General features: G+C 40.9%; 1 protein-coding gene across 2 annotated transcripts in view; it reads right to left on the reverse strand.

Annotated features, from left to right (window-relative positions):
• The window catches only part of EVI5 (ecotropic viral integration site 5), a gene marked incomplete in the record, with an annotated part of 2,059,651 nt that overhangs the window by 791,417 nt on the left and 1,254,942 nt on the right, over positions 1 to 13,292 (reverse strand). For both annotated transcript variants that reach the window (XM_044085676.1, XM_044085675.1), the window contains 1 exon segment: positions 4,144 to 4,290. In XM_044085676.1, the coding sequence (XP_043941611.1) occupies positions 4,144 to 4,290 (147 nt within the window).

Consider the following 13,292-nt stretch of genomic DNA (forward strand, 5'->3'; position numbering starts at 1 on the left):
CAGAGGCAAAATAAGCTCTGCTCATGACGGTCTTTATGGGGAAGCCATCTCCCACATTGGTATTTACCCTTCTTGGATGACATGAAACCCCACCAGCAACAAAAAATAGAAATAAAGATAACACATAATAAACTCCAACAGGGCACTTATCTACAACGGCTTGGCGAACCAGCAATGCAATGGGTGTTCAGACCGACAATCAAGAAATGGCATTCAGACTAGCAGCAAAGAAGTTCTGAGGTTGGTATGTCCGGATGTCACCTTTATGCCCTACGCTACAGGAGAAGCATAGGCCCTACAATATGTGAGGGGCATGTGTGTGCCATAGTGTACCTTAAAACAACCTAAAAGCTTTGGTATACTGGACAGACATTGGGCCGCCCTTAGCAGAGGATACCTATTGTAATGAATACTGTAACAGCGAAATGGAAGGACATCAACTAGCCCTGAATGGATCTTGGTTATGCTTTTGACAACTAGAAAACCTTTTCCATCTGTCAATATATTATTAAACTAGCAGGCTTTCATGCCTACATTAGCACCTGCTGCACACCCTCGGTAAACAGCTGCCTAAAAGCAATTAAGCCCTTATTATCCAGGAAGTCAATTGAAAATCCTTCATGTCAGAGTGTTTCAAATACCCTGTTCTTGTGTAAGTAGATTCAGTCTTTGACTAAGCTTGTATTAACTGCCCCTGGCCATTTCCAAAACAAGAGAACACCACAGTTGCCTAGATAAGAAGGGAGTCACCACAATGATCTTGGGGGATTCCTTCTGAATCTTCAGAAGTACCCTGGCTATTCATGGAAAGGGCGGAAAAGCATACAGAAACATTCTTGTCCAAAATAAAGAAAAGGCATCTGTCTTCCAGGCCTTCTCGCATAGCGTCTGAAAAGAGAATGTTGCCAGCTGACTGTTCAAAGAGGAGGCAAAAAAGTTTGCTTGAATTCCCCACAGATGGATCAAATGCTAGAAGACCCTCTGATCTAGTTTCCATTTGTAAGGGTCTGCCCTGGTCCTGTTCAGCTTGTCTGCCACACAATTTCACTCTGACAGAATGCCTGCAGGGTGAAACTGTGCTGTGAAGTTATATCTCAAGCTAACATGTCTAATCTGCAAAGGGGGACAGCCTGGTTCTCCCTTGCTTGTTATTTATTTATTTTACATTTGTTGACCGGGTTAGTCTGACTGAGCTAAGTAGCTCTTTTTGGGCAGAGGCCCAGGGAGAAAAGCTCCACAGTTTTACAATTTTAGTGTTAACAGTGTCTGTGGGTTACAATTTATGTATAACAATGGAATACATTTTATCAGAAAAATAATATCGGAAAAAAACATAACATGCATACATAAGAGAAATTATTTGATACAAACATTTTCAATAAACAATGAAAAGAGTTCATAGTGTATGTAGTTACTCCATGAGATATGTGACACAAGAAATGGAGATCAGAGATGGAGAAGAAGAGTGATACTTTGAAGAGGTATAAGAGCTAAAAAGGTTTGAAGTTTTGGTGATTACATATGAATTAATGGGTTAGGGAGGATGAGTGCAGAGGCAGGACCAGTAAGTTCGGAGGTACTCTCTAGTGGCAGTTTAGAATTGATTTGGATGTGTGAGGGATCTGATTTCTAGTGGTAATTTATTCCATGATATGGTAGGATTGTAGCTGTAGAGGATACAGCCAATTTTAGTCTTAGGTTTGTATATTTATAGTAGATTAAGGTCAGAGCTATGTAGGGACCTAGTGGAGGAATATTGAGAGATGAGGGGAGATAGGCTAGGGCAGAAGGGTTTCAGGTACAGTACAGAGTGAATTATTTCTAGCTGAGAGAGTAGAAGCTGGTGAGGTAATTCCGGCCCGTTTAGGTATCTTAGTGAAAGACAATGATGCGACTTCTAAGTTTGGTGAGCAGTGAATCTGGCAACCTTGCTGTAGGTAGACTCTAGTTAGTAAGTGGAGTTAAGACTGGTAAGAATTTGGCAGCTATATAGAAGGCTAGGTAGGAGGTACACATGAGAGAGGGGTATTTTTGCTTTGTTAGAAACTTGTTTCAATAAAGAAGGCCAAGTTTTTGGTGTGTCTTTTTGATGCAATTGGATACATGTACAGTGGATATAAAAAGTGCACACACCTCTATTAAAAGGTCAGGTTTTTGTGATAGAAAAAATAAGACCACAATAAATCATTTCAAAACTTTTCCCACCTTTAATGTGACCTATAACCTGTACAATTAAATTGAAAAACAAACAAATCTGTTAGGGGAAAAAATATAAAAAATAAAAAACATACAATACACCGGTTGCATAATTGTGCACACCCTTAAACTAATACTTTGTTGTGTGAGCGCACTTTAAATACTTTGTTGAAGCACCTTTTGATTTAATTAAAGCATTCAATCTTCTTGGGTACACACCTGCCATCAATTAAAGACTCTGATTAACCCCAAATAAAGTTCAGCTGTCTTAGTAGGATTTTCCTGACATTTACTCAGTTGCCTGCTACAGCAAAAGCCATGGTTCGCAGACAGCTTACAAAGCATCAAAGGGATCTTATTGTTGAAAGGCATCATTCAGGAGAAGGGTACAAAACAAATTCCACAGCATTGGATATACCATGGAACACAGTGAAGACAGTCATCAAAAAATGGGAAAATATGGGACAACAGTGATGTTGCAAAGAACTCGGTGTCCCTCCAAAACTGATGAAAAGACAAGACAAAAACTGACCAGGGAGGCTGCCAAGAGACCTACAGCAACACTGAAGGAGCTGCAGGAATTTCTGGCAAGTACTGGTTGTGTACTACATGTGACAACAATCTCCCGTATTCTCCATTTGTCTGGATTATGGGGCAGGGATACAAGACAGAAGCCTTTTCTTACTCAAAAAAATATCCAGGCCCAACTAACATTTGCAAAACAATACAAAAAAATCTCCTAAAAGAATGTGGGGAAAATGTGTTATGGTCTGATGAGACCGAGGCTGAACTTTTTGGTGACAATTCCAAAACGTACGTTTGGTGCAAAAACACTTCACATCACCAAAAGAACACCATCTCCATGGTGAAGCATGGTGGTGGCAGTATCATGCTTTGGGGTTGCTTTTCTTCAGCTGGAACTTGGGATTTAATCAAGGTGGAGGGAATTATGAACAGTTCCAAATACCAGTCACTTTTGTCCCAAACCCTTCAGGCATAAGCTAGAAAGCAGAAGATGAAGATGAATTTCACCTTTCAACACAACAATGACCCCCAAGCATACATCCAAATCAAAAGAATGGCTTCACCAGAAGAAAATAAAAGTTTTGGAATGGCCCAGCCAGGGCCCAGACCTAAATCCAATAGAAAATCTGTGGGGTGACCTGAAGAGGGCTGTGCACAAGATATGCCCTTGCAACGTGACAGATTTGGAGTGCTTTTGCAAGGAAGAGTGGGCAAATATTGCCAAGTCAAGATGTGCCACGCTGATAAGACTCCTATCCAAGAAGGCTGAATGCTGTAATTAAATCAAAGAGTGCTTCAAAGTATTAGTTTAAGGATGTGCACACTTATACAACCACCTTATTGTACATATTGTATTTTTTTTTTATATTTTTTCCCCCAACAAATTTGTTTGTTTTTCAATTGAATTGTACAGGTTATAGCTCGCATTAAAGGTGGAAAAAGTTTTGAAATAATTTATTGTTGTCTTGGGTGATTTCCACAGTAAGAGAAAAGTTTAACAAGATCTGCGACAGTCCGGCATGAATGCTGACAAAGATAGGAGAGTGGTATTCAATTGAGAAAGAGATGGTGACAGTTGATATGACACCCCAACCCCATTGAGAAAATGGTGGGGGTTGATGATATTGATGATAAAAAAAGAAGTGTATTTTCTGAAGCCTTCTGAAGTTTGAACACTGGGTTTAAACTGACATTAGTCATTTGTGATAAGTGATCTTCCCCACTTAACACATTCAAAACAAAGGGCTAAGGTTAACCATTTAGAAAAGGTGAAAAACATACATAATGTACAACAGTGCTAGAACATGATTTTTGTTCTGAATTAACTTCTATAAATTATATATGAATAACTGAGGAATATAATGCAGAATAAATAAATGTGTTCTGCTATATAAACAGTTAGTGACATTTCATGTCATTTACCTTGCATTCAATTTCTGCTTGCTTGCGTTTTGTTTCATTAAGTTGAGAGAGTAATGCTTTATTCTGTGCATTGAGAAACTGTAACTTATCTTGTAGGCAGGTGATCTCTTGCTCTGCCCTGCGCAGATGGTTGCTATTGATCTGGTTCTGACATTAAGGAAAAAGCAAACACACATCAAAAGTTATACAGTGGTAGGAGTAAGAGAGGTGTCAAAGTAACACCTCATACACAAATGCTTACCACACCTAAAAATGATAAGGCAAGCAGTGATATATATTTTTGTTATGAATGAGAAATACATGTAGTACAATACTACGACCAGTTATTCTGAATTTTAAAAAAGGTAAGTTTACTTATCAATTAAAATCTTTATCTAAATGAAATGTTCCATGACTGATGACTTCTGAATTTGGAAGCGCATCATGCACAATACTACAGCACACTATAAGCACAGCAGGGAAAATAAGAGGCATACAGAACAGTAAATCAGCAATATGATTTCTCCCTACTATTAAGTGTTCAAAGAATGAATTCTGAAACACACTGGAAATGCAGTAAACATACTGCAATACGTAAACCACATTAGTCTGTATTTCCAAAATATCTTTACCTCAAATAACAATGGGAACTATAACAGAGAAAAGTTAGTTATCTGCTGTAGTGACAGCTTAGCAAAATTAAAGCAGGTTACAATATCTGATGGTGATAACACTGCCAAATATTTTATGACTTCTGAACTGCTATGTTTTCCTGCATAAATACACACCATTGCATTTTCAGTCAACAGTCAAATAATCTGATAATCTCTATTTCAGGAATTACTTAGTTTATAAAGATGTCTCATGAACTTGTGTCCTAAAATGAGCAATCTCAAGTCAACAAGTTCCTGTTAATAAAAATCTATTACTGGCCTGAGTTAGTGTTAACATGAAAAATATCTGTAGGGTTGAAAGAGTGATCTCATTTCCAGTTTTATTTTGCCTCTGGTAGCCCCCCCATCCACCCCCCCCCCCAAAAGAAAATCAGGCGAAGGTCATCACAGCCTTCAAGGTTGATTCTACAGCTCTTGAAACAAGTCAATTCTCTTCTTTTTTAAAAGTACCAGTGTTATGAGAGACGTACGACACAAGTGACACACAAGAGGCACAGGAACATTTTTTATAGGTTAATGTCTGGTGATTAACACAAACTTCCTATGTAGTTACTCAACAAATGGAAATATCACCATAAGTCTTTGCAGTCAGTAACTACAAGAATTAGAAAATGGCAATACAATTGCTATGTTAGAATTCAGGCTAATAGCAGTCAAGTAGTGATTTTCTTCCAAACAACTTTTGCAAATCATTTGAATTCATAGGACTGTCTAAACAGCAATAAATCATAGCTTATGTAAATTCGTAAACCTATTATGAAACCCACAAATGCCTACAAACAAGATATACATAATTCTCAAGCAGTTCATAAAGTAATGCACTCCAAGCAGATAACAGGTAACACAGTGATTTTAGGAATTAAACAGTAAGCATACAGTGCCATCAACTGGCAATTAGGGATTATCACAAGTAAAACCAGCAGTTGCCACATTTGGATCCTGCCTTACAAATGACACTGTATGTGCATAAAAAATATGCATACGTGGGGGGGGGTGTAATATACACAGTGCACTTTCCCAAGAGACTATACACAAACTTCTTTCTCAATCTCTCTCTCTATCCTGTGTGTGTTCATTTATCAGCTGCAAAAACTGCCTCAGATCTTTCTATGTAGAAACGGATGGACTGATCAAAAGAGACGGCCTTAGGTTCATAGGTGTGTGGTAGGCTAACAACCACAAGGGCCTTTTTAAGCCTAGTTATCAATCCCAAATCTCTAACAAGTTCTGGTACCCTTGATAAGTGTAGGAAGGGGTTTGGGAGATGAAATATTTACAAGAAGGGGCGTGGGAGATTAACCATTTACAGGCTGTACCATCCAGTTGTCCAAGTTACACTCTGCTTCACATGGATGGGGTAGCCTCTGGACACATACCTGTCTCTCTAATAGGTCCTATTTATATCACAGGCAAGGCTTAAGTCTTTAAAATGGGTAATTCTGGTTCATAGGTAGGCACTAGGCTATCTGCCCAAAGGCATTTATAAGCCTAGCCGGAATGTGTTGGCTTTCGCCGCCCCCTTAGATTAGTTCCCTGTGCCTCTGTCCAGCATAGCCACTGAAGTGATCCCCGGGGTAAACTTCTGTTTCCCATCCACTCGTCAAGGTTTCTCTTAAAGAGGGTTAGCGATGAGCTCTGCCTAATGCGGACTGGAATCTTGTTCCAGAGCAAGGGAAGTCTCTGGGACATGAATCTATCCCTCCAGCACGTCCTATTTATTGTTGTGGTGAGGTTTAGATTCCCTAGAGCGTGTGCCTCGAGGGGATATGGTTTTCTTTAGGTGGAGCATGTCCATCAATTCTGGATTGGACATGGCCTTGTACATCAGGCAGAGATCATCTCTGAGTAGGCGGTATGCAACCGAGTAAAGCTGGAGTTTCTTCAGTCGAGCTGCATAGGGCATCTGTTTGAGGCCAGTGATCCTCTTGGTGAGGTACTTCTGTGGTCTTTCCACCTATTGCAGTGGGGCATTGTACTCTATGATGGGTCTGATGAGTGATGCGTAGAGGGGCACAATGACCTCTCTTGATCTGGATGCAAACCCTTTTGTGATTAGGTGGGCCACATAGAAGGATTTTCTAACTACTTTGGCAATGTGATTATCAAAGGAGAGGTTACTATCTACATGGGTCCCTAGATCCCTTATTATGTCTTCCGTATTTAGGGGGCTACACCTATGTGGTAGTTTGTGGGTACTTTGTTTTTTCCAAAGGGGATGACTATGCACTTTTTGGCATTTAGCTTGAGGCCATGGTTTTTGACACCAGGTATCTGTCACAGTGAAACTCTTTTGGAGGATGGATGTGTCTGCCAGAGAGTCAATTATAGCCCCTAGTTTGCAGTCGTCTGCGAACTTGGTCAGCCATAGTCCTTTTGTGCTTGCCTGTACCTCTGAGAAGTATATGCTGAACAGGAGGGGTCCTAGGACTGAGCCTGGGAGAACGCCACTTGTAACCAGTTTAGAGTCAGACCTAGCTCCCACAACTCTTACCATGTGGGTTCTGTCCATGAGCCAGTTGGCAACCCATCTCATGACATAGGGGTTTATATTCCGGCTGGTGAGCTTGTCTATAATACCTGAATGGGAATGGTGTCGAAGGCCTTTACAAGGTCTAGGTAGGCTGTGTAGACCACCTTTCCTTCGTCTATAGCCTTGGTAACTGTCTCAAAGAAGTCCATGAGGTTTGGGAGGCATGATCTGCCCTTAAAGCCGAACTGGGTAGGGTCTAGTGTTTGGAGGTCCCCAATGTCTCTGCTTATGAGATCTATGATTATGCGCTCCATAGCCTTGCAGACCAAGCTAGTCAGACTTATAGGGCAATAGTTCCCGGTGTTTGTTGTATCTCCACCTTTGTGGAGCGGAATAACCGTTGCTGTGAGCCACTCTATGGGCATGGCACGTAGCCTGTGGAGAGGCTGAGTTTGAACAGTGTGTTTAGGTGAGGGGTTAGTTCATCTTTGAGCTTGGTGCTGTTTGTTTTGCAGACATGCAAGAGAATGACCAGAGTGGGGTTTGACAATGCCTAATATTCCAGGCATAGATCTCCCCTCAACAGCCTGTAGGGCACAGAATACAAGGACACGGCTTTGAGGTGGTCTGCAGAGCACATGTTACTTACGCCTTTTGTTATTTTAGTGAGGAATCTCTATGGACGTTCCAATTGTTGGATGTACCTGGTTAGGTACATACCAAAGGGGGCACTGTACTTAATGATAGGTCTGCCGAATGTGGAATACAGTGGAACAATTACCTCCTTGGACACAGATGCCATACCATTGTTTATAAGTTGCACAACACAAAATGATGATCTCAGTACTGTAGACATGATGGTCAAAGGCTACATTACTGTCTGTGCATGTCTCCAAGTCCCTGACTACTGGGTTTGACTCTGAGGGGTGTGTTGTCAACATGATACTTACACCAGGGTGGATTCCTTGGCATTTAGTTTTAGTCCATCTGACAAAAGTTACTTGTCTGTGTCAGCCCTTCCTGGAGAACATTAGTGTTGGTGAGGGAATGACTGCTCTTAATTTGCAATCATCTGGAAATTTAGTCCTTGACACTGGCCTCAACTTCAGAGAAGTAAATGACAAAAAGGAGCAGTCCCAAGACCGATCCCTGATGGACTCCACTTCTGACTGGCCTCTCTGTACAGGTGGATTCTTCAAATCTAACTTCCCGGGTCATGTCTGTGAAACAGCTGGCTAGCCACTGGGTGACGCAAGACTTTAGATCTAACCTCTTGAGTATGTCAACAATGCCCACGTGGGGAAATGTGTCAAATGCCTTGGCCAAGTCAAGGTAGGCAGTGCGAACAGTTTTGCCCTCCATCCACTACTCTGATGACTTTCTCAAAGCAGTCCACCATGTTGAGTAGGCATAATCTGCCCTTGAAGAAACCAAACAGGGTTCGGTCTAGGTTTTGGCAGTTTCTTTTGTCAATATGAATCATTTCCATAATAATTCTTTCCATGGCTTTGCACATTAGACCAGTGAAACTTATGGGTCTGTATGGCCCACTTTTGTGCAAATGGATGACTACTGTTGTTTTTTTGTCTGCAGGCTAAATAGCATTTCCAGAGGGCATGACAGGTCATATTTCATGCCACTTAGAAGGTATCATCGAATATTGTCTGCGCCCATTGATGCAGTGTTCTTGGTCTTATTGAGAGCATTGAGGACCTGTTCCCTAGTGAGAGCAGGGGGATTATATCTGATAATTCCTGAAGGAAGGCTGAGGGGGAGAGAGGGATAAAGTTAGAGGTGAATTTGTCTGCCAGTTGGCTTGCTCTATCTTCTAGCTCACTATAGGTGGCTCCATTAACAATGAGCGCTGTACACAACTGTGTACTGCCTTTGAGGTTGTGGGCATGCTTAAAATTGTCTTATGGCTGTCCTTGCCCTGGGAGGCCAAATTTCCCTCAGTTTAAGAATCATATCCCTAAACCAAAAAGCCACACAAAACAACTAAAGCATACTTCTACAGTTCAGTGCAACTTTACAGAAAATATCTTAAAAGAACTATTACCAGGACATAACAAACAATAAAAGTATATAAAAAAACTATCATAGTATTACCAGTACTTTATTAACTCAGCATCCCTAATTCATTTATTTTTCAAATTGACTGAAACGTTAAGCAATCTCTTTTGATTTACTATGAGTAATATATACTCAACTACATTTAAATTCTATTTGAAAGGTGATTTTGAAGAGTAAATGAAAATAAGCTTCTAAAAGGAATTAAAAATGTTACATCTCTAAAAAAAAATAATGGTAAGAAGAAAAAGCATAAGCCACACACATATATGCCCAGAAAGGTGTAGCTATGTAAGAACTTACCATAAGAGACCTACTGATCATTGTTGCAGTATGTCTTATGTGCGACCACAGTTCACAAAAGTAGGGATTTACAGGCAGATAGTACGAGTGTAATTCCTCTCATTATCTCCAAGCCTGCATCCCGAAGACTCCTGAGACATAAGACTAGGCAGCTAGGAGGGGTACAGTATGATGCGGTAAGAAAACCCCCCTTGGTTCTAGGGTGTTTCTCAGGGGATAGTAACTTTAAGAGAAAGATGACGAAAAGAATAAGTAAAGGCAAGAGGAGGAGGAGAGTTGGAAGGAATACAGCAACAATAATCAGTAGGACATCTACTGATATAGTAAGCTCTTACACAACTGTACTATGTCCTGATTAAAATCACTGTTGCAGTATTCCTAACATATGGGTGATTCTCATAGCTAAGGTGAAAGTATGGTAAGCTGGTCAGAAGGCAGTAGAGCTGTCCAAAAGGCCAGCTAAGACTGACCTAGTAGGAACATATCAGGACATTGAAAATGCATCTCTCCTCTAGTGTTTAGTGAAAGTGTGTAGAAGACCAGCTGATAGCCTCCAGAATGGACCTGGCATCCACTCCTTTGTAGAAAGCTCCAGTGTCTGCTACTGCTCTGACAGAGTGAGCTCAAGGGCATGAGGGCAAGGACTTGCCATGTACAAACTAACAAAATGAGAGGGCCTTAGAGATTTAGCTTGTAATGGTTTGCTTGGACACTGGTTGGCCCATTTTAGAGTACAAGAAACAGTTAATCAGACATTTGAATGGATTTTGTTTCATCCAAATAGAATCTTAGCTGCTTGTAAATGTCCAGAGAACATAGTATCCTTTCCCCTCGATTCTGTGGGCTGGGAAAGAAGATAGGTAGGTTTATGGCTAATTGAGAGACAGCTCATTCACTACATTAGGCATAAATGAAGGATTAATCCTGAGGGTTACCCTGTCTCTCTGAAAAATAGTGTGGAATGGCTAAGAGTGCCTGAAGCTATGAAACTCTCATAATTGAAGAGTGGCCCAGAAGTAGTATGTAGTTTTCCAAGTATAGAATTTGAGGTTTGCTGACGCTGATGAATCAAAAGGAGGTAAGGTAAGCTTCACCAGCACAAAGCTGAGGTCTCAAGTAGGGGTAATGGGTTTTTGGGAAGGTCAAAGATGATGCACTACCCCTTTAAGGAATAGCTTGACCTCAGATCTGGACATAAGTGGGGGAGTGAGCGGCAACAAAGCAGAGACGGCTGAGAGGTGGGCTTTTATGGAAGAACAGGCCAGACCTGTATGTAATAGTTCACAGAGACATTTCATAATGGAAGGTACATCGGTCTGGTTGGAGTCCTGTCCACTTCTTTGCACTAATAGGAGAATCTCTTTCATTTTTGTTATTTTAAGATTTTCAAGTGGTGGGTCTTCTGGCTTGGAGAATCTTAATGACATCCTCAGAAAAATGGTGCCTGTAAAGAATCAGAACCCTATCATCCACAGAGTTAGGTTTAGGGATGACCGATTGAGGTGTAGTAGTAACTCCTCCTGTTGAGTGACGAGATCTACTTCTTGAGGTAGTTTGTAGTATTTGCCCCAGATAGAAGAAAAAGAAGAAAGAACCAATGATGCCTTGGGAAAAATGGAATCTAACAATAGTTTTGGATGTTCTTTTAGTGTCTTTAGAACTCCTGAAATAAGGGGTAGTGGAGGGAAGGTGTAGAGGAACTTCCTTACCCAGTGAAGGGAGACAGCATCTGTCCTCCAAGTTGAGGGGCAAGGGTCCCTGGTGCAAAAGAGTGGAAGCTGTTTGTTGGCCTTTGAAGCAAACAGGTCTAATATGAGGGGTCCCCAACAGTGGAGGATGCCCTAGGAAACTTGCATGTTCAGGATTCATTTGTGAGGGGTCCTGTAAGGACCTGCTTAACCCATTCAAGCCTAGAATGCCTTTTTTGCATCTTGCTTCTTTAAATGAAGTGCCCGCTAACAGTAGGCTGTATTAGAAATTGCAAGGAGTCGTTCACAAAATGATGCCCTGCAATCAAGGTTGGTCACTTATTTATATTTTCATATTTATGTTCATATTTTCATAACCGCGAGCCCTGCATGTTATTGAGGGGTATGGTAGGATATGCTGTGGTGGGAGACATTGTCAATGTCCATTTATATTACACTATATATAAACAAACCAGGTTTCCATGTGTACTTAATACTTCAGAAACCAAGGGACTTTCAAACTGTTGCATGACATTTGGAGAAACTTTAGATGTTACTGAAAAAACTGTCTGATATTTATACTGTAAGTTGCACATATAGAGAGATATTCAGTGTTGTGCATTTTGCTAATACAATTGAGCATGTTTTCATGTTTGTATACATCTCAATAAACAAGCACACGTACATGAATTTCTTGTTGTCATTTGAAAGCCTTCTCGTTAACAAAGATATTCTAACAATACATGTCTAGGTTGTACAGTTTCCAAGATGTGACAATTTGTGATGGTTAAGCAAAAAATATCATTTCAGGCTTGTCTGTATTGTAATACTTACAAAAAGACTATGAATGAACTGACTGTTGTCACTAGAAAGAAAACTTCTTACTGATAATACTGACATTTGTACAGTTGTGCTAGCTTTTGTTCAAAAATATGTACATTTATTTAACTGACGCAACTTATGCTTATGTCTCAGAAACTGCCCTGGGATACAAGATGTGTGTAGGCTACTAGAGGTGTGACAGTCTACACCATATTGGTGTTAAAGAGTCTGCTAGCACATTGTTCTGTGATGGGATGCATGTGTCTGTGAGCAACATTTTTTAATGGGTGGCAAGGCCCCTTGCTTAATGAGCCAGTTTGCACAACTGGTAAAATCTGGTCCCGCCTTACTTGTTTATATATCACATTACAGTTGTGTTGTCTGAGAACAATTGTAGGGTACCTGGTTTCCAGAGGTAAAAAAAAAAAAAAAAAAAAAAAGGACCAGAACAGCTTGGAATAGTGCCCTTATTTCTTTCATGTAGAAGTGTTCTTTCAGTAACTTTGGCTGCCACCTGTCCTGCACTTGCTGGTTGTCTGTATAGGTGCCCCATGCCTTGTCCAAGGCATCAGTTTGCATTTCCTGAGTTTGGGCTGGAGGAGTGAAGGGAAGCTCTGGGTTGAGATTCACCTCCTCCTTCCACCACAACAGCTTCAGTCTGAGACAGGGTAAAAGAAAGATCACTGTGTCCAGAGGATGAGAGTACTCAGACCAAATTATTTTCAGGTACAACTGGATTTTCCTCATATGCAGACTGGGATAGTAGCTGCCATGAACCCATAGCACTTAGGATCTTCCCTTTATGAGCACTGTCTGAGGGAGGCAAGGGTTGTGGTAGTAGTTTGTAAAGCTCTGCACCTTCTCTTGAGGTAAGAAGGCCTGCATTCTCTTGTGTCTAGCCTGCAGCCCAGAAATAAATAGATCCTGAGATGGCTGCAGGGAAGATGTCTTGTAGCTGATGGGGAACCCCAACTGAGATAGGAGGAAGGTGAATTGGAGGTGCTGTTGGAGAATTTCAGGTGAAGTAACTTGGATTAATGGGTCATCCACGTAAGAAAAAAACCTAAATTCCCTGTGCTTGGCAAAAGATGATCACTGGTGCCAGACACTTTGTGAAAACTCTTGGGGCTAAAGAAAGCCCAA

Source organism: Protopterus annectens, chromosome 10.part0 (genome assembly GCF_019279795.1).
Source record: "Protopterus annectens isolate FY-2018-M chromosome 10.part0, PAN1.0, whole genome shotgun sequence".
Lineage (NCBI taxonomy): Eukaryota > Metazoa > Chordata > Ceratodontiformes > Protopteridae > Protopterus > Protopterus annectens.